Below are 21,428 nucleotides of genomic sequence, written 5' to 3'. Positions count from 1 at the left end.
TAAAAGGCTTCCTCCAAAAGACTTTTTAAAAATTTAAGGTTATTTATTGTAGGTAGAAAAAGAAACTTGGCCTATAATTTCCAAAATGTTCTTTACTAATTTTTGTTAAGAAGCTTCTTGTATTTCAAATGAAAACAGTCATGGTTATCTTCACAAAAGTTTGGAAGCTAATTTTAGAAACAAGTTCCACACATATAAAACCTTTACCATAGTCTTAGATTTCTTTTCCATGAATTACCTAATTTTGTGTCCCTTTTTAAAAAGATTTTTACTTAAATTCCAGTTAGTTACTATACAGTGTAGTATTAGATTCCAGTGTATAATACAGGGATTCAACAGTTCCATAAACATCAGGTGCTCTTTGTAGCAAGTATACTCCTTAATCCCAGTCCCCCCACCCACATCCCCTCTTGTAACCATTAGCCTGTTCTCTATAGTTAAGAGTATGTTTCTTGGTTTGTCTCTTTTTTCTCCATGCTCATTTGTTTTGTTAATTCTACGTATGAGTGAAATCATAAGGTATGTCTTTCTCCGGCTTATTTCACTTAGCATAATCTACTCTAGCTCTATCCATGTTGTTGCAAGTGTCAAGATTTTGTTCTTTTTATGGCTAAGAGTCCACTGTAAAAATACATCTTCTGTACCCATTCATCAGTCAAGGGACACTTATATGAAAAGATGCTCAATCAGCATCACTCATCATCAGGGAAATACAAATCAAAACCACCATGAGATACCACCTCACACCTGTTAGAATGGCTAGAATCAACAACATAGAAAACAACAGGTGTTGGGGAGGATGTGGTAAGAGGAACCCTCTTATACTGTTGGTGGGAATGCAAACTGGTGCAGCCACTGCGGAAAACAGTATGGTGTTTCCTTAAAAAGTTAAAAGAACTACCTTCAATCCAGCATCATACTACTTGGTATTTACCCAAAGGAGACAAAATACTAATTCAAAGGGATACGTGCACACCAATGTTTATAGCAGCACTGTCTACCATGGCCAAACTATGGAAACTGCCCAAGTATCCATTGACTGTATCAGTTTTTAGCTTAAAACTATTCTAAGTAGTTTTATAAATCAGGAAAAGATGGTTACTAATTTAGAAACACAGAATTGGATTTATGAAAATTACCATACAGTAATTTTAATAAAGCCATATTTAAGATAAAGACAATTCTTCAAGACTGCTTGGTAATCTTCCTTCTGTTTTAGAGACAGAATTTTTATACAGAACTTACCTCCTGGAATGGATTTTTGTTCCTTGGAACTGAGCTGCAACAAAGAAAAATGTTGGTGAAAATTTCACTGAAGACTTTCACTATGGATAAAAGAAGTAGGGAAAACACACGTGCACACACAATTAGATACGTATTACAGTTCTTCCCCCTTCGCTTTCTTTGAGACAGGATCCTTTAGTTCTGTGTACCCAAATAGTGAATTGGGATGCAGAGGAATATGAGGCACATGTGTCAGTATCTAAAAGGGAGTAGGGCAATCTGTTAACTTTAAAATAGAATCTAAGAGAAAACTGAACGGGAGAAGGAAACACTGAGCAGCAGCTCTCAGAAGGAATAAGCTAAGTTGATAAAATATATTTTAGTGGTAAATTATATAAGATTTTACTATATTCAACATAATTTTACAATTTGTCAGTATCTACATCTATGGAAAAAACTATAAACGCATGTATGGGAAGTAACAGGAGATGGGGGGATGAGAGGAGGAATTTGCATTTTGCTGCAGCTTATTTCTTTGTATTTCTATATACCATTATATATTATTACATGTATTAGCCTCATATTTATATACTTAAAATGTATTTTAAAAATACTTATTTGGTGTCCAAGAGATCTTTTAATAAAGATATTTTTCAAAGCTTTTACGAATCACATATATTTGTTTTGGTGCTAAGACAGGCTATACAAAGAGAACTTAGGTTTTCCTCACAAGCAGTTTTTAAAAATCTTAATGAAAAGAAGAGTGCTATTACACCATCCTTAATTACTGAAAGGCCAATTTCACAGCTTTATCATCTTTTCATCATTTCTATGGCCTGTGAATGAATTCTCCATAGAAAGGGCCAGAAGTCCACTTGACTTCAACACCTCATTAGCGATTAACCTCCTTCCAGAGTGCTTTAGGTTCCTCTAAGAGTATACACAGAATGAGGAGAAATTTAAATAGCACAGTATTACTAGTTATTAATAACCAAGGTTAATTGTGATGAAATAGCTCAGGAGAAGGCAAAGAAGTTTCTAAGAAGCAAAATATGCCTACTTGTTAGCCATATGCAAATACAAGGATAAAACATAAGCCGGAGAATATCAAGACAGGAAAAGAGTTGTAAATCCACTGTCTTAAAGTATACATACCAGTGGGTTTTACTATATTTACAGAGTTGTACAACTGTCACCACTAACTTCAGAACATTTTTTACCACTCCCAAAAGAAGCCCCATACTCATTATCTGTCACTCCGCATTCTCTCCCTTCTAGAATTTATTCTTTGTCAGATTCTCCTTTGCCAGCTGCAGCTGCTCTTAGCAGCTTCTTTCACAACTTTAGCAATATTTCTGTTAAGAAAATAACCTTTTAAGTTACAGTATAATCTAACAATCAACTATCTAGTACTAGATTATCTGTTCTATTGATAAAGATAAAAACTTAGGATAAAGCAGAGACAAAGTTCTAAAGATCCCAAACAAAATGTAGGCAAGAAACTAGCTTCATTCAAGTCTAGGTGAGAAAGAAGATCACTCTAAAAAGGTTTTTTTCCCCCCCTCCTATTTAGGCCTATTCTTTCTCTATGACTTGTAGCCTATTTTTCATACTCCCATGAAGTAAATCCTGAAAAATGATATCAATAGTGAAGCAAACAAGAACCTTACCACACCATGTTTGTTATAGAGAAATCATCAGTAGAATGTTTCACTGCCATAAAGAACTATTTATAATAATCTACGGGGGCTTAGCTTTTATGGGCCAGTTAAATAAAACAACAACTGGTATCCAACATAAAGTTCCTGTCTTTGCTTTGGTTCAATAAGAATGTTCATTTAAATACACATCCAAATTCCCCTCCCCCAAACGGTCTGTAATACTGCCATCTCGTCATAAAAAAACAAAAATAAAACAAGGCCAAAGTATTTTTTTGGTGTGTGAGTATATATACTTGAAAAGAACCGAATGTCAAGTAAGATTAGCAGTGATTATCTCTAGGTAATAGGATTATATATTTTGTTTACTTACCAGTTTTCTACATAGTTTGAATTTTTAATAAGCAATTACTGATTTGTAACAAAAATTAAGTTATTTCCATTCTTAGCCAGGTGGGAAGACCTACAAACCAATTACACAAGTCAAGAGCTGCTTACCTGTCATTGCCCCGCAGCATTTTGGGATCAAAATATCTATAGTCATCAGTTTCCTATTAAAAAAACAGAACTTGATTTCTCTGTAGAAAGTTCCTGTTTGGCTTTGAATATGTTATTTAATTAAGCTATTACTCTGGTGGATTACTTAAATAAATTTGTGTCACCACCACTACTACTAACAGAGCATTTACTACATGTTAAACATTATTCTAAATCCTTTAGATGAAATTACTCATTTAAATCCCCAAAACATCTATGAGATAGTTATTGTTACCTCTGTTTTTTTCAGATGGGCAAAGTGGGGTACAGAGAAGTTATCTAAATTTCCTAAGGTCACATAACTAGTAAGCATGAGAAGTACAGGATTTGAACCCAAGTAGCCTAGTTTCAATGCCCAAGCTCTTAATCACTGTACTATACTACACTATATTGCTATACGGTCTTGAAAATATACCCATTTTATAAACCAATATAATTTTTATTTTGTTTGTTTTAGAATTTTATTATATGTCCATGATTTTACTGAATATACAGAATAACCTAATACAGGTTCATAATCTCTACTATCTGAAACATTCAGAGTTAGATGTATTCTGGCATTTTGAATTTAAAAAGTTCTTAGATGGTATCATGCATGAACGATAAAGTATGACATTCCCAGTTATGGGAGTGCAGGTATACAAAATCCTTCAGTTTTCAGAACTTTTTAAATTTCTGACATTGTGGATAAGGAGTTATGGAATCTCTCAACTGGAGACCAGCTTCTAAATAGTGAAGAAGCTGCAAAGTACTGTTTTACTGCTGGCAGTGTAACCACTCCCTAATCTCTGCCTCCCTCTCCTTCTGCAGCACAGTCAGCCGAACCAGTCTGTGGCTTGCTGGAGCACAGATGGCTCAATGGAAACCTGACTATGACAAACCATGCATTGGCTGCCACCACCTAGTACTGTACTCAGTGGTGGACAGTGCCTAACCAATCACAAAACTCTCAGTGCACTCAAGAGTAGCATCAGAACCCTTTAGCACGCTGCTCCAGGAAACCATTACCAACCAGGGTTACAAGACAAAACCCATCTGATATTTCTTTAATTCCCTTTTAATTTATCCAGTCAAGACAAATCAAAGGGGAACATCTACTACGTGGTAAAAATGCATCTAGAATTAGGTTATAGCATTTTTCAGGCCTTTGAGATAAGATGCATTGAAGATCACTAGCCAGATTTAACGTAGCCCACTTTGCTAAGCTCTTAAGTATTTTGCTAATCTCTCTTTAATGCCTCCAAATCAAGTTGTCTACCTGGGAACAGGAAAAGGATAAGAGAAAGTGCAGGTAACTGCCTCATCTAGCAGATGGATAAAGAAATGCTTTCAAAGCAGAAAAAATTTACTCTTTCTAGTTAAAAAATATCTGTCTGTAGTAATATATTTTCAGGTATACAGTTAGAGTTACCAGTTAACTAGTAAAGGAACTTACATAATCTGGAGAAACATTAGAATAAGAACCGTAATTTAGCCATCCATGTGCCTATGACAAATATTGTGGAACACATGTGTATGCTGGAATAAGCAGTAAGCAGAAATACAGGAATAGTAGGTTTTTGGTTCCAATTCTGCTATTAAAAATAGTGTGACTTGGGAGAAGTCATTTAGTATCTCTTGGTTTTCCTCTCCCCCTCTGTTTAAATTACTTCTAATGTTTCTTTAAACTCTAAAGCTCTGTGATTCCATGTAAAGCATGTTTCTTGCCCTCATCAATATAGCACAGTGGTGAAAAATGTGGCCTGCCCAGCTCTGCCATTTATTAACTTTGTATCCTTGGGCAAGTTAATTAACTTTATTGTGCCAAAGTTTCCTCACCCATAAAATGAAAATAACAATAAAACGGTATTTTTGGGGGGGGTGCCTGGGTGGCTCAGTGGGTTAAGCCTCGGCACTCGGCTCAGGTCATCATCACAGGTCCTGGGATCGAGTCCCGCATCAGGCTCTCTGCCTGGCAGGGAGCCTGCTTCCTTCTCTCTCTCTACCTCTCTCTTTGCCTACTTGTGATCTCTCTGTCAAATAAATAAACAACAACAACAACAACAAAAAACCCCAAATAACAACAACAACAAAAACCTGGTATTTTTTGTAAAAGGTTCTAATAAAAACTAAATGTGAAAAATGTTTTGAATGATTCCTGACACATAAAAAGTATGTAATAAAATCTCAACTTCAAAATTAGGGAGTAACAAAATATCCTAAATTTCCTTAACGCCGTGTATATTTGGCATCTAAAATTCTGCATTTATTTATATTTTTAATCTTATTAGTGTTTAGGACAGTATCTCCCACAAATTGAGAGTTTATTATGAAGCAGTATTCTCTAAGATAATTAGTTATAAATGTATACTTCTCTCAAGCTTTCAGGCTTTTCAAGAACTATGTCTTTGTATATTCCAGGATGTTTTAAGGAAATCTATTGTTACACTACACTGTATACCAGAGAATACACTGTATTCTCTGTATAAATTCCCAGACTGAAGAATCCAACCCTTTTTAGCTTATCATTCTAGAACATCCTCTCATCCCGTTCATAATTGTAATTGTCCCCCTTGGGGATGTTTTACTACACTCTTTGTTTTCACATGGGCAGATTTTTAAATATGTTTGTTTGTTAATTTAATGTTATTATCATGTTTCAACAAGTACAAAAAGTGACATAATTATCTCAAGATTCTATTCCATCTTTCTTAGCATGGGATCTTAAGCCTTGCTGCCAAAATCTCCAGAGACCGAGATCCACCCAAACTAGGGATCTGATGCTGCCTTTCTTGATTCTAGACTTGTGATAACCACTTTCTAGTCGCCACAATAACAGGATGACCTGCTGTATGAAACGGACTGTGACAACCTTCACATTCCTTTCTTGAATTGTGAAAGGATAGCTTGGAAAACCAGTAAATGCTAACAATATTTACCCATTTCTCTATTCATCCAACAATTTCTCCCACTCAATTTACTTTTCAACCCAAGACTTCTGTGCCATCTGAACACATGCACTGTGTACTCCTCTCCTAATTTTCATAAAGTTAAATTGGTCTGGTATTCCGTATACTACACCAGCTGATGCCCACTAGTTCTTTGTCCTTTACAGAAGCTTGCTCCTTAGGATATGTTTTAGTATATAGAGAATACAACCTGCAATTAATTGCAATGAGAGCTGGCCAGAACAGTTAGAGCAGCTGAGAAAACCAATTCTCATTATCTGTGATAATGGCTAACAAGGCTCTTTGAGAACATGGACTCTTTCCTTTATGTAGTCTGCTGTGATTAAGCCCACAATGAACTCAGATTTTACTGCTTTTCATGTACAGAATTTGATATGTTCATGAACTTATAAGTACACTGTTAGATGCTACTCACAGGATTTGACTTCATCTCCATGAGATTGTCTAAAATACGAGTAACAGGTAGATTCTGTGGAAAAGATAAGTATTTTGTTAAATATCAGAAGGAAAACCGAAGTTTTTCTCTATTAAAAAAAACAGGTGAATCATTCCAGCTAAGTATGCTTACTTTTCCATTAAACACATTGTAAAATTAAGTATTCTGTGAATGGTGTCATAGATGTAAATACCCCTGGCACTACTCAAGTTTCTAGAGAAAAAATATAATTCTAAATCAAAAGGTCCTTTTGATGTGAAAGTGTAACCAGGTTTTAACACAAATACATGTTTGGGATTTTTACTTTGTTGGAATGTTTGCTTTTTAATATGACCAACTGCAAACTTTTGATCAAATAAGAATCCCATTTTTCCCCCTATTTCCTTTGTGCAGGTAGTAAGAGTTTCTTTAGAAACAGAGTAACTTTGAGTTTGAAAATGTATGAGATTAAAGAACCTCAAGAGTCTTTCATTTCTAATGTATATTCTTCTGAGCCAAAAGATACTTGTGCTCTTGAAAAATGGGGAAATGGATACATAAATTTTATTGACCATTTTTGTTTTGCCTGGGATAAATTCCAAATTTCCAATGACATACTGCACTGTCTTCTTACAGAAGAAATGCCACTCTGACCGTGACATGTGTAACACTGGTGTTGGCAGAAGACTGCCTCTTGACATGCTTACATGCCTTGGGATAAGAAACAGTATTGCGACATTTCAATCTACTTTTGCCGTTATTTTGAACATAAGACATGAAGTACAGAAACTTCACTAACTAACTATTAGGCTTATTCAAAATGCATTCCTAATGGGATGGTGTTCTGCCTACTTTGAACTGATATTTCCTTTGTAAACTGTGCAGGATGTTCTATAAAGAATATTTTGTATCTTAGAGACTTCCTACAACAAAGGCAACATTAAATCTGACTATTTAAATACATGTAGATAAAACATTACTATTTTACAAGAGTTTTGCTTTCTTTAGGTTATAAAACATTTTATTGTTACTAAAATGGACTACCACTAAAGAAAATGCTGCTTTGGCCAGACAGAAAATATGAATTTTTTTTTCTTTCTCTAAATTAGCAAATAAAACTTTTTAATATAATCTTAGCCAAGTAAAATTAAAGCTATTTCATTATTCCCATAAACAAAAGCACCCAAGGTTCAATCTAACTGAATGTACTTCCTGAAATCTATTATATGGAATTGAACAAAATAGCATGGCTCAAAATTTTACCCTGTAAGTTTGGTTTCAAATAAAATTGAGTAGGAATAAGTCTAAACTATGACTTTCTCTGAAGAATGACAGGAGGCAGATTTATATCTATAAAAATGTTTTATCCCAAAGAAATAACGACAGTTATATATCTGTTCCAAGTAACATTAACAAACGATGAAGTACTTTGCAAAATAAAAGGAGGGAATAATTTTTAAAGACATCTGGAGAAAGAACACATTAAAATTGTAAGATTTTACTAAAATCAATTTTATACCAATTTCTCTATTTACTACAGCTCTCTACTGAGCTCCCTGAATTGCACTACTAGATCCATGCCATGGAGAAAAATTCAGAAAAGATGTTATATAATGATAGAGCTGTAAGAGTCATATTATTTTTATATTTGTGACAATAATTGGAAATTTGAATATATCAATGTGTTCTGATAAATCCTCATGGAGTATAAAAATGAGATTTTTCTAAAAGGTGCAACTAAATTTAGCTTTGTATTTTATAGCAATACAAAATAGGTATCTGCAATACCTAAAGACAAGCCTGCTAGTGAACAGGTCATTAAATAATGCAAGAAAAACTTCTTTCTAGCAGAATAATCCCAAACTTCATGAGCCCAGGGAGAGTTCTTTATGTTTTTGTCTGGTCTTTACAACCACATAACACCCAAAGAATCATCTACCACTGTTGCACCATAGGATATTCACATACTACCAGAGATTTAAGGAAAACTTCAAGTGTAGAGAATGATAAAAGTCCATAATGTTGTTAAAGGCATAAGAGTACTTCAGAAAACAACTTCTGAGATCCTAGTCACCACTAATGCTCTACCTAGCTTTTGTTCTTTACTTAAATGAAGACTTGAACTGAGTTAATCATTAAATTAATATTTTTGAGAGAGAGTTAGCAAGAATGGGGGTGGGGGGTGGGCAGGGAGTGGCAGAGGGAGAGGGAAAGAGAAGAGAGAAATCTAAGCAGGCTCCACGCCCAGCATGGAGCCTGAGCCTGATGTGGCACTTGACCTCACAACCCTGAGATCATGACCTAAGCCAAATCAAGAGTCAGACACTTAACCCACTAAGCCACCCAGCTAATCGTTTAAAAGTTTTTTTGTTTGTTTGTTTGTTTTTCTTGAGAGAGATGGGGATGGGGCAGGGAAGGGCAGAGGAAGGAGAGAGAGAATCTTAAGAAGGCTCCATGCCCAGCCTGATGCAGGGCTCGATCTCACAATCCTGAGATCATGACCTGAGCTAAAATCAAGGGTTGGACACAATTGACTGAGCCATCCAGGTGCCCCCCAAATCAATTTTATATTAGTAATTTATATACAAGTAATTTATATACAATTTATATACAAGACTAATCAACTTTTGAAAAAAACTAAACTGTGGCAGCTAAACACTAACAAAGAGAAAACAACAGAACAAAACTATAAAATTTTCTTTGTTCAACAAATGTTACCTTACTTATCTTTGGAAACAAAAAATTTCTGTAGCTCAATAAATGAGGTATAAATGAAATTTATTCAAATAAAAACCACTCCATTAACCGTTTAAAAAAAATTCCCAAGCATAGTTTTCAACGTTTTTGGAAACTGTTTTAGAAAAGAATGTAAAATACTATCATACAGGTCAGCAAATAAATCTTCAGTAGTCAAAAGCCTTATTATAGGGGCGCCTGGGTGGCTCAGTGGGTTAAAGCCTCTGCCTTCAGCTCAGGTCATGATCTCAGGGTCCTGGGATCGAGCCCCATATCAGGCTCTCTGCTCAGTGGGGAGCCTGCTTCCCCCCCACCCCCGTCCCCACCTGCATCTCTGACTACGTGAGATCTTTGACTGTCAAATGAAAATTAAAAAAAAAAAAAAAAAAAGCCTTATTATAGACACAGACTTGAAAGACATGTCTCATACACATGAATATCCTAAATTAAAGATCAGTATTTATAAAATCTTCAAATTTCGGATATAAGTACTGGAAATTTTACGTGGAGAAAAAAAAATCTATTTCTAAAAAACCCTTACAAGTTTTATGACCATAGTCATGTTGTATGATTTTAGTCACTGGAGAAGTTCAAACAAAAACAATGTTAGTTTTATCTTTGACAGTGTCATTGCTTAAAAGCAAAACTGAAATAAAATATGCAGAGAAATGAAAAAACAATCTAAGAAAAGCAACACAGCTTTATACCTGAAAGAGTTAAAAAATTTTTTCCCCTTTAGTTCTAGAATTAGCTAGTTGTTGCCCTATATTGCCATCTGGTCTATGGTGACTATTTCTAACTCTCCCCTTGCAGCCCTGGCCTTGGGATGATATTCTGATGCTGAAGTCAGCATTGAGGCTGGGACAACAGTTGCTGCTTCTGATTATCAAAGCCCTAGACAATGAATACTAGTAATGTGGACTTCCTTGAAGAAAATGTTTATCTTGAAGACTGTATTAGCTAAGTAAAGAATAAGATGAAATGTGTGGACACCAGAAAAACATTGGGAATGAGTAATTATCAACGATGTAAGGGACAGAAAGCTGTCAGTGAAGTAAGGACAGGAAAAGGGAGGGGGAATAAGATCATCTATTTCCAAAATTTTGAAATTATAAATCAGAAAGGGATCTATAAGTGAATCCAATATCCACATCAGTATCTTACAAATGAGGAAATGATAAAATATATAGTGTGTGTATGTATGTGTATATATATAAACTGTATAGTATATATATATTACATACACAAATGATAAAATATACAGTCCTTTCATTTTGCATTTTTATATGATAAATGTTTTAAGCTATAAATGAAATAAAAAGAATATCTACTGTCTAGTTTTCTGTGATGCTTGTAAGAGCTTTGTATACTTTGTTTATTGGGCAAGGTAACTTTTATGCATCACAAGTATCAGTTACCACATAAAATCACCTGAATGATATTCACAGATTTGGAATTAACGTGTGTAATCGTACAAGAATGTGATGAATAGGGGCGCCTGGGTGGCTCAGTGGATTAAGCCGCTGCCTTCGGCTCAGGTCATGATCCCAGGGTCCTGGGATCGAGCCCCGCATCGGGCTCTCTGCTCCACGGGGAGCCTGCTTCCTCCTCTCTCTCTGCCTGCCTCTCTGCCTACTTGTGATCTCTCTCTGTCAAATAAATAAATAAAATCTTTAAAAAAAAAAAAAAAAAAAAGAATGTGATGAATAATATAGCCCAAAGTTGCATAATTTAGAAGTCTTATTTAATTTTTGCTTATTTGTTAAAATAATCCCTTTAAAAAATGAATAAACAAATAAATTGCAAGCACTGGCAATCAGAAGGTTAAAAAAGAGTTAAAAGAGTATTACTAGGGGCACCTGGGGGTTCAGTAGGTTAAGCATCTGCTTTCCACTCAGGTGGTAATCTGGGACCAAGTCCCGCATCGGGCTCCCTGCTCCTTGCTTCTCCCTCTGCCCTTCCCCCAACTCGTGCTCTGTTTCTCTCTCAAATAAATAAAAGCTTTAAAAAATTATTAAACTGACAAAGCCTGCACACATATACACACACACAAGGTTGGGAAGGATGTAGAGAAACCAGTGCTACAAGTCACTGCCAGTCAGTATGTATATCTTTTCTGGAGGGCAATTTGGTAATATTTATTAAGAACAATGAGAAATGCTCACCCCTTTGATTCCATAATTCAGCTAGAGGAATTTATCATATGGAAGTAATCAGAGATGAATACTCATGCAGAAAAAAACTAACATTTAAAAATTAGGCATATAACCTTCAGTATACTTATTTTTTTTTTTGAAACAAAAGATCATATTAAACTTCATTTTTTAAAAAAGATTTTATTTATTTATTTGACAGAGAGAGATCACAAGTAGGCAGAAAGGCAGGCAGAGAGAGAGAGAGGGAAGCAGGCTCCCTGCTGAGCAAAGCGCCCGATGTGGGACTCGATCCCAGGACCCTGAGATCATGACCTGAGCCGAAGGCAGCGGCTCAACCCACTGAGCCACCCAGGTGCCCCAAACTTTATGTTTTTTAATATGCATTTCTTTTTACTTCACAGTATAAAATGAACTACCCTCTGACCACCCCCCCAAAATCAATAACTATTTCTCTAATTTGAGCCTGAAGTGTATGTCTTATTAACACACACTTTAAAAAAAGGGACATGGCTCTTCTAGTTGTGGCAGCAGAATGTCCTACAGATGGTGATAACTACCAATCATGCCAAATTTTACTATTTCTTTTTTTTTTAATATTTTATTTATTTGACAGAGAGAAATCACAACTAGGCAGAGAGGCAGGCAGAGAGAGAGGAGGAAGCAGGCTCCCTGCGGAGAGAGAGCCTGATGTGGGGCTCGATCCCAGTCCTGGGATCATGACCTGAGCCGAAGGCAGAGGCTTTAACCCATTGAGCCACCCAGGCGCCCCCAAATTTTACTATTTCAAAGTAGTTTGTTATTTGCAATGTTAAGAAAAGCAAAGAAATTTGAAGTTACAGATGCCAGTTTGTTTTTATACTAAATGAACTTTAAAAAAACCAACTTTTGTTGTTAACACAATAAAATACTTAAGTTGATCAGTTCAGACACTTCTTATAAACATTAGTGGACATGCAACATCTGACTCTTATGGTAATAAGTTAAAAAATTGATCATTTCAAAGGTTAAGTTTGTAAGTTTCCATGCTTCTTCCATACTGTGATTTCCTTATAAGAGTGACCCATTAAGAAAAATATGTAAATCTCCTTACACATCAATTTAACTGCATGTGGTTATACAACAGCCACTCTGTCTAGGGAAAGGCTGACAGTGTCTTAGGGGTTGGTGGTTCCCCTTCTGTATCCCATAACAAAATCATCTTGTCCATAGTTAATGATAAATTGAGTGATGTGACAGAGATTATCTCCTTGACTACTCAGGGTCCCCTGAGCTCTCTTTCAGTGGGGCATTGATTTCTGAACTGTCTATCTTTGCATAGTCCAATTTAAAAAGAATTCTGTTAAGTTGGTTTAGTGAGAATCTCTCATCTTCAATACCTGATCACCCTAATATCTGATCAGGTTCCTCATTGTCTACCATCTCCCAGGTCTGATCATTTGGCCTGCCTTTAGCAAAAATCCTGTTAGGTTGGTTTAGCCAGAATCCTCTTTTGTCCCTGATATTTCCTTGTAATTTTATATTCACTGATCCCTAAACTGTTCCTTGGCTATTAATTCCCACTTTTCCTTGATGGATTTGGAATTGAACCCAATCTTCCTCCCGAGCTACAAAACCCTACTGTGGTGGTCCCAATACCTTTTGCAGGTATTGCAATGTCTCGAATGTCTTACTGTTCTTTAACAAAAGTCATTAGTAATCTTCTCTTTCAAGGTGCTAGGTTAAACTTTAAAATACAAAATGTTGGTCTCTAATGTGCCCAACTTCCTATTTTGTGCCTTTTGACCTTCTACAAAGACAGTGAAGAACCTGATTCAGGGAAGTACTATAAACCAGCAAAAGAGTGGAGTAAGTATTTACTAGTAGCTCCTTACCCAGAGAGAGCTAGACTGGGAAGGATTGACCAGAATTCCTAAGAGGGATAGCAAAGCTCAAAAATATTCCCAAGTAATTAGGAAATAATGCAAACTATCTGGAATGTATCCCAAGTAAAGTTTGGAAAGTCATCAGCCTTTTAATTAAATACAACAAATTAGAATTTTTTCACTGTTCCTCAGTAATACTACATGGCTTTTATAATAAAATGTTGCCGATATAAAAACATAAATACCTACTGTATGCAAAGTGCTATTGAAAATTCAAAGATGGGGAAAGAACTACTTTCCTTCAAGGATCAAGAAGTAGTAAAACACACATTAATTTTATCTTGGAGGGGGAATAAAAATAATGTCAATATAAAATCCTACATGTAAATATTGTAATAAAGATAAAAAGTATGGAGGAAGTTCAGAGAAAGAAAAGAGCTATTTTTTTCTGAAAACAAGTAAATACTTAATCTTCACATCTGAATAACTGCTAATTAACTCTCTTTTTAAAATCTGTCTTTAAAATCCTTCTCATTATAAATTGAAATATTTACATGTGCAATATTATGTCTCAGATTTTCCTTAAACTATCTCAGTAAAAATAAATAAAAATATATATATTAAGGAATACAGAACAAGAATGACAGGATGTTGAATACTGAAGCCTGGTGAAGGGTTCGGGAAAGATTGCTCTACAATGCATATTTGAAAATTTCCATAATAAAAAGTAAAAAACAAATCCTGTTTGAAAAGAAACCAAATTAATGGTGACTCTGAAGCAGAATCTATATACTGGAGTAAGAAAAATTAAAAGGTCATTAAAAAGTGTCTTCTGTATAAAACTAAAACTATTATTACAAAATGAAGTGTAAAATCAAGCTACAGTTTCATTACCCCAAAACATAAATTCTACTTAAAGTATTTTGTTCTAATTTACACACTTTTAGACTATTCATTCCCTTATTCTCTTAATATATGATAAACCCTAAATCATAAGCATTAGATGGCAGTTCATTATTCCAAATAAGATATGTTCATTTCTCAGTTAATGTACTTTCACAAACCTGACAGCAGTTAAAGGAAAATCAAAGTGTCAATAAAGTCTAAATGAACAAATTAAAAAAAACTCTAACCTATATATGTAAAAAGATTGTCATATTCTTAACTATGCCAGAAACAAAGACCCTTTGATTTTACTTTATTCCAAATATTTATAACTTGAATATATCTAGAAAGTTGTTCTAGCTGAACAATCAACCTGTCAACATGTATGTTACCAGACTGGGGGGCACCTGGGTGGCTCAGTCAGTTATGCATCTGCTTTTGACACAGGTACTGATCTCCAGGCCCTGGGACAGAGGCCGTATCCGGTTTCCTGCTTAGCAGGGAGTTTGCTTCTCCCTCTCTCTCTCCCTTTCCCACTGCTCGTTCTCTCCCTCTCAAATAAATAAATAAAATCTTAAAAAAAAAAGTTACCAGAATGTTTTCTAGTAAGTGTACTCACTTGCTGTTTCAATACCAGGTTCTTCACTCCTTCCATAACAAACTGTGATCCTGTATTCATGACTCGTGATAAGAGACTAGGGGCAAAAGAAGAAGATCACACTAAGTATAAATTATCTTTCTAATTTGTTACAGATAAAATATTTGCCTGATTATACACGACCTGCTGATGCTCACTTACCTACTACTTTTATTCTCAGTAAACAGAAGTGACCTTAACATTTTTGCTTCTATAGGTATCACTGCTGTAATTTTATCTAACAATAAAAGTGACAAAATACTCTGATAAAATACTCTGACTAGGGCTCCTGTGTGGCTCAGTCATTCAGTGTCTGCCTTCAGCTCAGGTCATGATCCCAGGGTCCTGGGATCAAGCCCTGCATTGGGCTCCCTGCTTAGCGGGAAGCCTGTTTCTTTCTCTCCCATTCCCCTTGCCTGTATTCCTTCTCTCACTGTCAAATAAATAAAATCTTAAAAAAAAAAAAACAAAACCTCTGACTAGTCAGTAATGATTCATAAAATCTAAAAAGCTGTCTTTAAATTAAACATTTTAATTGCTTAGTCTTAGCTGTTTAAGCATACCTTGTTTTATCACGCTTCAGTATAATGCACTTCGCAGATAATGCTTTTTTAAAACAAATTGAAGGTTTGTGGCAACGTTGTGGAAACCTTGTATGAAACAAGTCTATTGGCACCATTTTTCCATCAGCAGTTGCTCACTTCATGGCCCTGTGTCACATTTTGGTTACTCTCACAATATGTCAAACTTTTTCATTATTGGGCACTTGGGTGGCTCAGTGGGTTAAGCCGCTGCCTTTGGCTCAGGTCATGATCTCAGGGTCCTGGGATCGAGTACCGCATCGGGCTCTCTGCTCAGCAGGGAGCCGGCTTCCCTCTCTCTCTCTCTCTGCCTGCCTCTCTATCTACTTGTGATCTCTCTCTGTCAAATAAATAAATAAAATCTTTAAAAAAAAACACTTTTTCATTATTACTGTATTGGCTATGGTGATCTGTGATCAGTGGTCTTTGATGTTACTACTCTAATTGATTAGGGGTGCCACAATCCTCACCCATGTAAGAATCCTCACAGCATGATCACACCATGACCCCAATTTTCTACTCCAGGTAAAATGCTATCAAGCCATATGCACTGCTACAAAAAAACTGTGAAGGAAGAGCCCATCAACGCAACAAACTTTACTGTAATCTTACGGTAAGAAACTGCCACAGTCACTACAACCTTCAGGAACCACCACCCTGATCAGTCAGCAACCATCAATATCAAGGCAAGACTCTCCACTATCAAAAAGATTATGACTCGATGAAAACTCAGAGAATGTTTAGTGTATTTTAGCAATAAATTATTTTTAAATTAAGTATGTACATTTTTTGACAATATGCTGCTACACCTTTAATTGACTACAGTATTGTGCAAACAAATAACCTGCACGCATGGGAAACCAAAAAATTAATTTTGAGTTGCTTTACTGCGATATTCACTTTATTGCAGTAGTCTGGAACTTAGCGCACAATATCTCTGAGGTATGCCTATAGATTTTAGGCAAATTATAATTTGAAGAGAATTCCCTACTTTCTTGATTGACTTAATACTAAAATAATAAAATTAAAGTAGTAAATAAGATAACTTGTCTTAGGAATTAAAACACACTAACAAGTTGAAAATATATATGAGTATAAGTATTATGAGTAGGTCAAAAGTTACTATTTTCTCTACATCACAGAAGCTAGATCTAGTCCTGTTTATATGACCTCCCCACAATACATAACATCTATGATATAAAAATGTGAAGTACAACATAACTCAATTCTATAGCAATGTTTATTGTCTGAATTTTTAACAACAAAAATAACACCAAAAAATGACGTGCCACATTGGGTTTACATTTGTGGCTTAATCTCTCACTCTGAATCAAAGGATGCTTTGTGGGATGGAATGGTATTCCTGTATTATGATTATCAGAAGGCTAGGGATATCCTTCAAATCAAGATTTTCCTATAACACATGTTATTAAAATTCTCAAGTATGAAATCCATAAGAACTAATAGGCTCTTAAAATGTAGTTAAAATTTTATGACATGAAACTGGAAAGTCTATTAAAAAGATGAGTAATTTTCCAAATAAACTTCCTTTCCCTTTACTCCTTTATGAAATGAAGACCTGGATAAGATGGAAAATCCTTTAATAGAAACAAGAGAAAGTAATCTTTGTTTGAGTAAGAGTTCAGAGACAGTTCCCTGGTACCAGTAAATTTCAGTGCTAACCTACACAGCACTGCAGGAAGGTGAGACTAGCTGGATTAATTTTATCAAAGCATTTACAAGGTCCTGCCTTAGGCTGAGTGTTTTTGCTTTTTGCAAATTGTTCCATTAAAACCTGAAGCTCAGGGTGGGGCTAGAATAAGACTGTTTTCCCCTGGGCTACACACTTTTCTTCTAAATTCTAAAAATTAAGGAATTTGAAATAAGTACGGTATAAAAAAATAGTATCTTGTTTGGCTACTTTGAAAATCATGCATACTATAGGATGTTCTGGAATCAGAAGTCAGACCCACCTCTGGGGACTTCCTCTTTTCATTTAACAGTATGCCTAGATCCATCCTGAAGCTAAGTCTAGAATGCCACGCTCCAAATCTATATTACTTATCAACACTGATGTAAGAATAGCTTTAACCTTCATATAACTTCTGTAAATGGAAAATGTAATTTTTTAAAAAAGATTTTATTTATTTATTTGACGGACAGAGATCACACGTAGGCAGAGAGGCAGGCAGAGAGAAAGAGGAGGAAGCAGGCTCCCTGCTGAGCAGAGAGCCTGATTCAGGGCTTGATCCCAGGGTCCTGGGGTCATGACCTGAGCCGAAGGCAGAGGCTTAACCCACTAAGCCACCCAGGCGCCCCTGAAAAATGTAATGTTTTAAGAAGGCAGCAGGAGGGAGACAAACCATAAATGACTCTTAATCTCACAAAACAAACTGGGGGTTGCTGGGGGGAAGTGGGATTGGGAGAGGGGGAGCGGGCTATGGACATTGGGGAGGGGAGGCGAACCATAAGAGACTATGGACTCTGAAAAACAACCTGAGGGTTTTGAAGGGTCAGGGGTGGGAGGTTGGGGCAACCTGAGGGTTTTGAAGGGTCAGGGGTGGGAGGTTGGGGGAACAGGTGGTGGGTAATGGGGAGGGCACGTTTTGCATGGAGCACTGGGTGTTGTGCAAAAAGAATGAATACTGTTACGCTGAAAAAATAAATAAAATGGGAAAAAAAAAAAAAAAGGCAGCAGGAGAAGCCAGTCTCTCATACCATGTAAAATATATCAACTTACATTTAAAAATGAGAATTTAAACTTAAGGAAGGCAAAAGCATGTTGACATTCATAGCACAATGAAAACATTCTGAATTCAAAGTGTCAGTGTGTTTCTGGGTGCCTGGGTGGCTCAGGTGGTTAAGTGTCTGACTCTTTGTTTCAGCTTAGGCTCCCTACTCATCAGAGAGTCTGCCTGAAGATTCTCTCCCACTGCCCTTCCCCCATCGCTCACTCCCTCTTTCTCTCTAAAGTAAATAAACCATTAAAAAAAAAAATGAAAATTGGGGCACCTGGGTGGCTCAGTGGGTTAAAGCCTCTGCCTTCGGCTCAGGTCATGATCCCAGGGTCCTGGGATCGAGCCCCGCATCGGGCTCTTTGCTCAGCAGAGAGTCTGCTTCCCTTCCTCTCTCTCTGCCTGCCTCTCTGCCTACTTGTGATCTCTCTGTCACACAAATAAATAAATAAAATCTTAAAAAAAAAAAAAAATTAAAAAAAAACCCAACCTCCCCGCAACCAAAAACAAAGTGTCAGTGTATTTTTAAGGCATGTGAGTCTAATTATGATCTGCAGTACCAGACTTATTCAATCAGAATTATTAAAAATACTTACCCCATTGGTTTCGTGGTAGTGTTACCATAGCTGGCAGGAGCTGAGGCCATCTTGGCAAAAGCCCTGTGAAATAACAAAGTTATATTAAAAAGTTGATCATCAGAGCTAACATTGAGCATCACCAAATTGAAAACTCTATTGGCTATAACTTTTACTATGCAGACATTTTCTGAAAATAGCAATCATTTTTCAATTAATACAGTGTTTCAGTACAATTGGCACTGGAACAAGTACATAAATACCCTTTATATGATTTTTAATCGCATAAAATGATACCCAAGTACAATACAATTAGTGCTGAAATACTGAGATCCTTAAAAAAAAAATGCATTTATTTTCTAAACTTCAAGTTTTTCCTATTATTATAAACTGATCATTAACATGAAACAGACTTGCTGCCTTAAAAGAACAATCATGTACTGATTAAATCTCTTTATTGTTCCCCACATTCCATACTTCCTCATCCTCAGACATATAACTGTTCATGCTGTCCTTTGAGGGGAATAAACTGACTGCTTTCTTCTCCAACAGAAATTGTGCATTTCCTTTTAATACTCAGCTCAAAACCACTTCCTCCATTAACACTATTCTAATTCTACTACCTGATGATTTCTCCTTTTAAGAGTTATATTCCACAACACACACTTTCATCAATTACATAGTCATTTATTTTCAAATCTTTCTAAATGTCCAGAATCTATTTAACTAAACTACAGAACTCTGAAGGCTGGGCAAAAAGATGGCACTCAGATGTGTTTTTAAATATACTTCCCTTCTGAGAATATGCTTACTGTGGAGAATCCAGAAAACAGAATGGTCCCAAAAGAAGCCTACCACTTTGAGGATCACTATTGGGATTTTTGTGTATATTCTTCTAATCCTTGGATATATGTATATTAACATATAGATTTTCAAAAATAAAATCATATTATAAATACTGTTCTATAACATTTTAACAGCATACCATAAATATTTTTATGTGACTCAATATTCTTACAATAATTCCTAATTATTTCAACTGTTTTTGTAAAAGAAGAAAAGTCTGTTTAAATATGAGAAAACTTCATGAGAGTAAAAAAGGAATGAGAATCACTATGATGTGATAGTTGAGATGCTAAAAATACTCTATTTCAATCTGGACAAAATTTGCTGATAATACCGTTAGAGAAATCCCAAACACAAAAATCACACTCTTGTTCAGAAAGGAAGATGTGAATCAAATGTTTTCAGAAGTAGACGAGAATTTCTGCCCTCAACCGATATTTATTTTTCACTAGAATTAACTGAATCTAGACAATAAAGAAGGGTTAAATATGTAATGGTACACTTATAGGGCTGAACATCATGCAAACACTAAACACCACCACTGAAGAAAATTTAAAAAAACACTACTTAAGAAAACGAATTGGTAAAATGAAAGTTAATGGAAAACTAGAATACAAAAACTGTATCTATAATAATGATTTCCAAGTCTTAAAAAAAACATGTAATTTGCACATAAAAAGATACACACCTCTGGATAATGAGATTACAGGTAATTTACTTTATACCTGAGTTTTCTAAAATTTTCTTTGAAGAAGTGGTGTTACTCATAATTGGAAAAAATAACCTGTTAGAAATTACATATTTTATAACTATATAAAATGATGCCCATGGCTGACTCTCCTCTTATAACAACAAATGTTTGATTAAGGAGTTCCAGACAAATCGTAATATAGGCAGTTAAAGTTTCTCTTTTTAAAAAGACATTTGTTGTATGTTTTTCTTATTGCAAGAACACAGTCAAATAAAAAGAAATTTGAAAAAGCAGGGGTGCCTGGCTGGCTTAGCCAGTACAGCATGTGACTCTTCTTGAGTTTGAGCCCCATACTGGGGGCAGAGATTACTTTAAAAAGGGGGGGGGGAAGGGGAGTGCCTGGCTGACCCTCCAATCCTCCAGTCAGTGGACTGTGTGATTCTTGATCCCTGGGTTCTAAGTTTGAGCCCATGTTCGGTGTAGAGATTACTTAAAAATAAAATCTTAACAAAAAATCTGAAAAAGGCAAACAAAAGTATAGATAGTAAAAAGCACTCAAACTAAAAAACTCAGAGATAACCCCTGGTAACAACTTGGCACATTTCTTAATACAGTTCAGCTTGGAAAGTATATTAAATCTTGTAGTTTTAATTATCTTAAGAAAAATTGTGAGGGTAAAGTTTGTTGTAGACAATTTGGAAAACAAAGATAAGCACACAAAAATTAAAAAATTCTACTACTTTGAATTACCCACTATTAACATTTTAATGTATGTCATTTCAGCTATGTAATGATATGTATATGTTCATGCATACACACAAACATAGAGATGAATGGATAAATAGAGAGCATACTGTAAAAATTGTCATCTAAGTTTTAGCTCAAATACCACCTACTCAGAGACTTTCTTGATCTCCTCGACAAACTTAACTCTCACCCCCA

At 35.5% G+C, this 21,428-nt stretch overlaps 1 protein-coding gene across 3 annotated transcripts in view; it reads right to left on the bottom strand.

The window, feature by feature from the left end:
* The window catches only part of SCFD1 (sec1 family domain containing 1), a 102,774-nt gene that overhangs the window by 11,209 nt on the left and 70,137 nt on the right, over positions 1–21,428 (bottom strand). For all 3 annotated transcript variants that reach the window (XM_046008779.1, XM_046008780.1, XM_046008781.1), the window contains exons 18-22: positions 18,971–19,033; positions 15,041–15,116; positions 6,783–6,836; positions 3,381–3,433; positions 1,246–1,279 (exon numbers count right to left, since the gene is read on the bottom strand). In XM_046008779.1, the coding sequence (XP_045864735.1) occupies positions 1,246–1,279; positions 3,381–3,433; positions 6,783–6,836; positions 15,041–15,116; positions 18,971–19,033 (280 nt within the window). The remainder of the gene's footprint in view (positions 1–1,245; positions 1,280–3,380; positions 3,434–6,782; positions 6,837–15,040; positions 15,117–18,970; positions 19,034–21,428) is intronic.

The sequence above is a fragment of the Meles meles genome, chromosome 6, assembly GCF_922984935.1.
Source record: "Meles meles chromosome 6, mMelMel3.1 paternal haplotype, whole genome shotgun sequence".
Classification (NCBI taxonomy): Eukaryota; Metazoa; Chordata; class Mammalia; order Carnivora; family Mustelidae; genus Meles; species Meles meles.
This window is presented reverse-complemented; position numbering and strand designations above follow the sequence as displayed.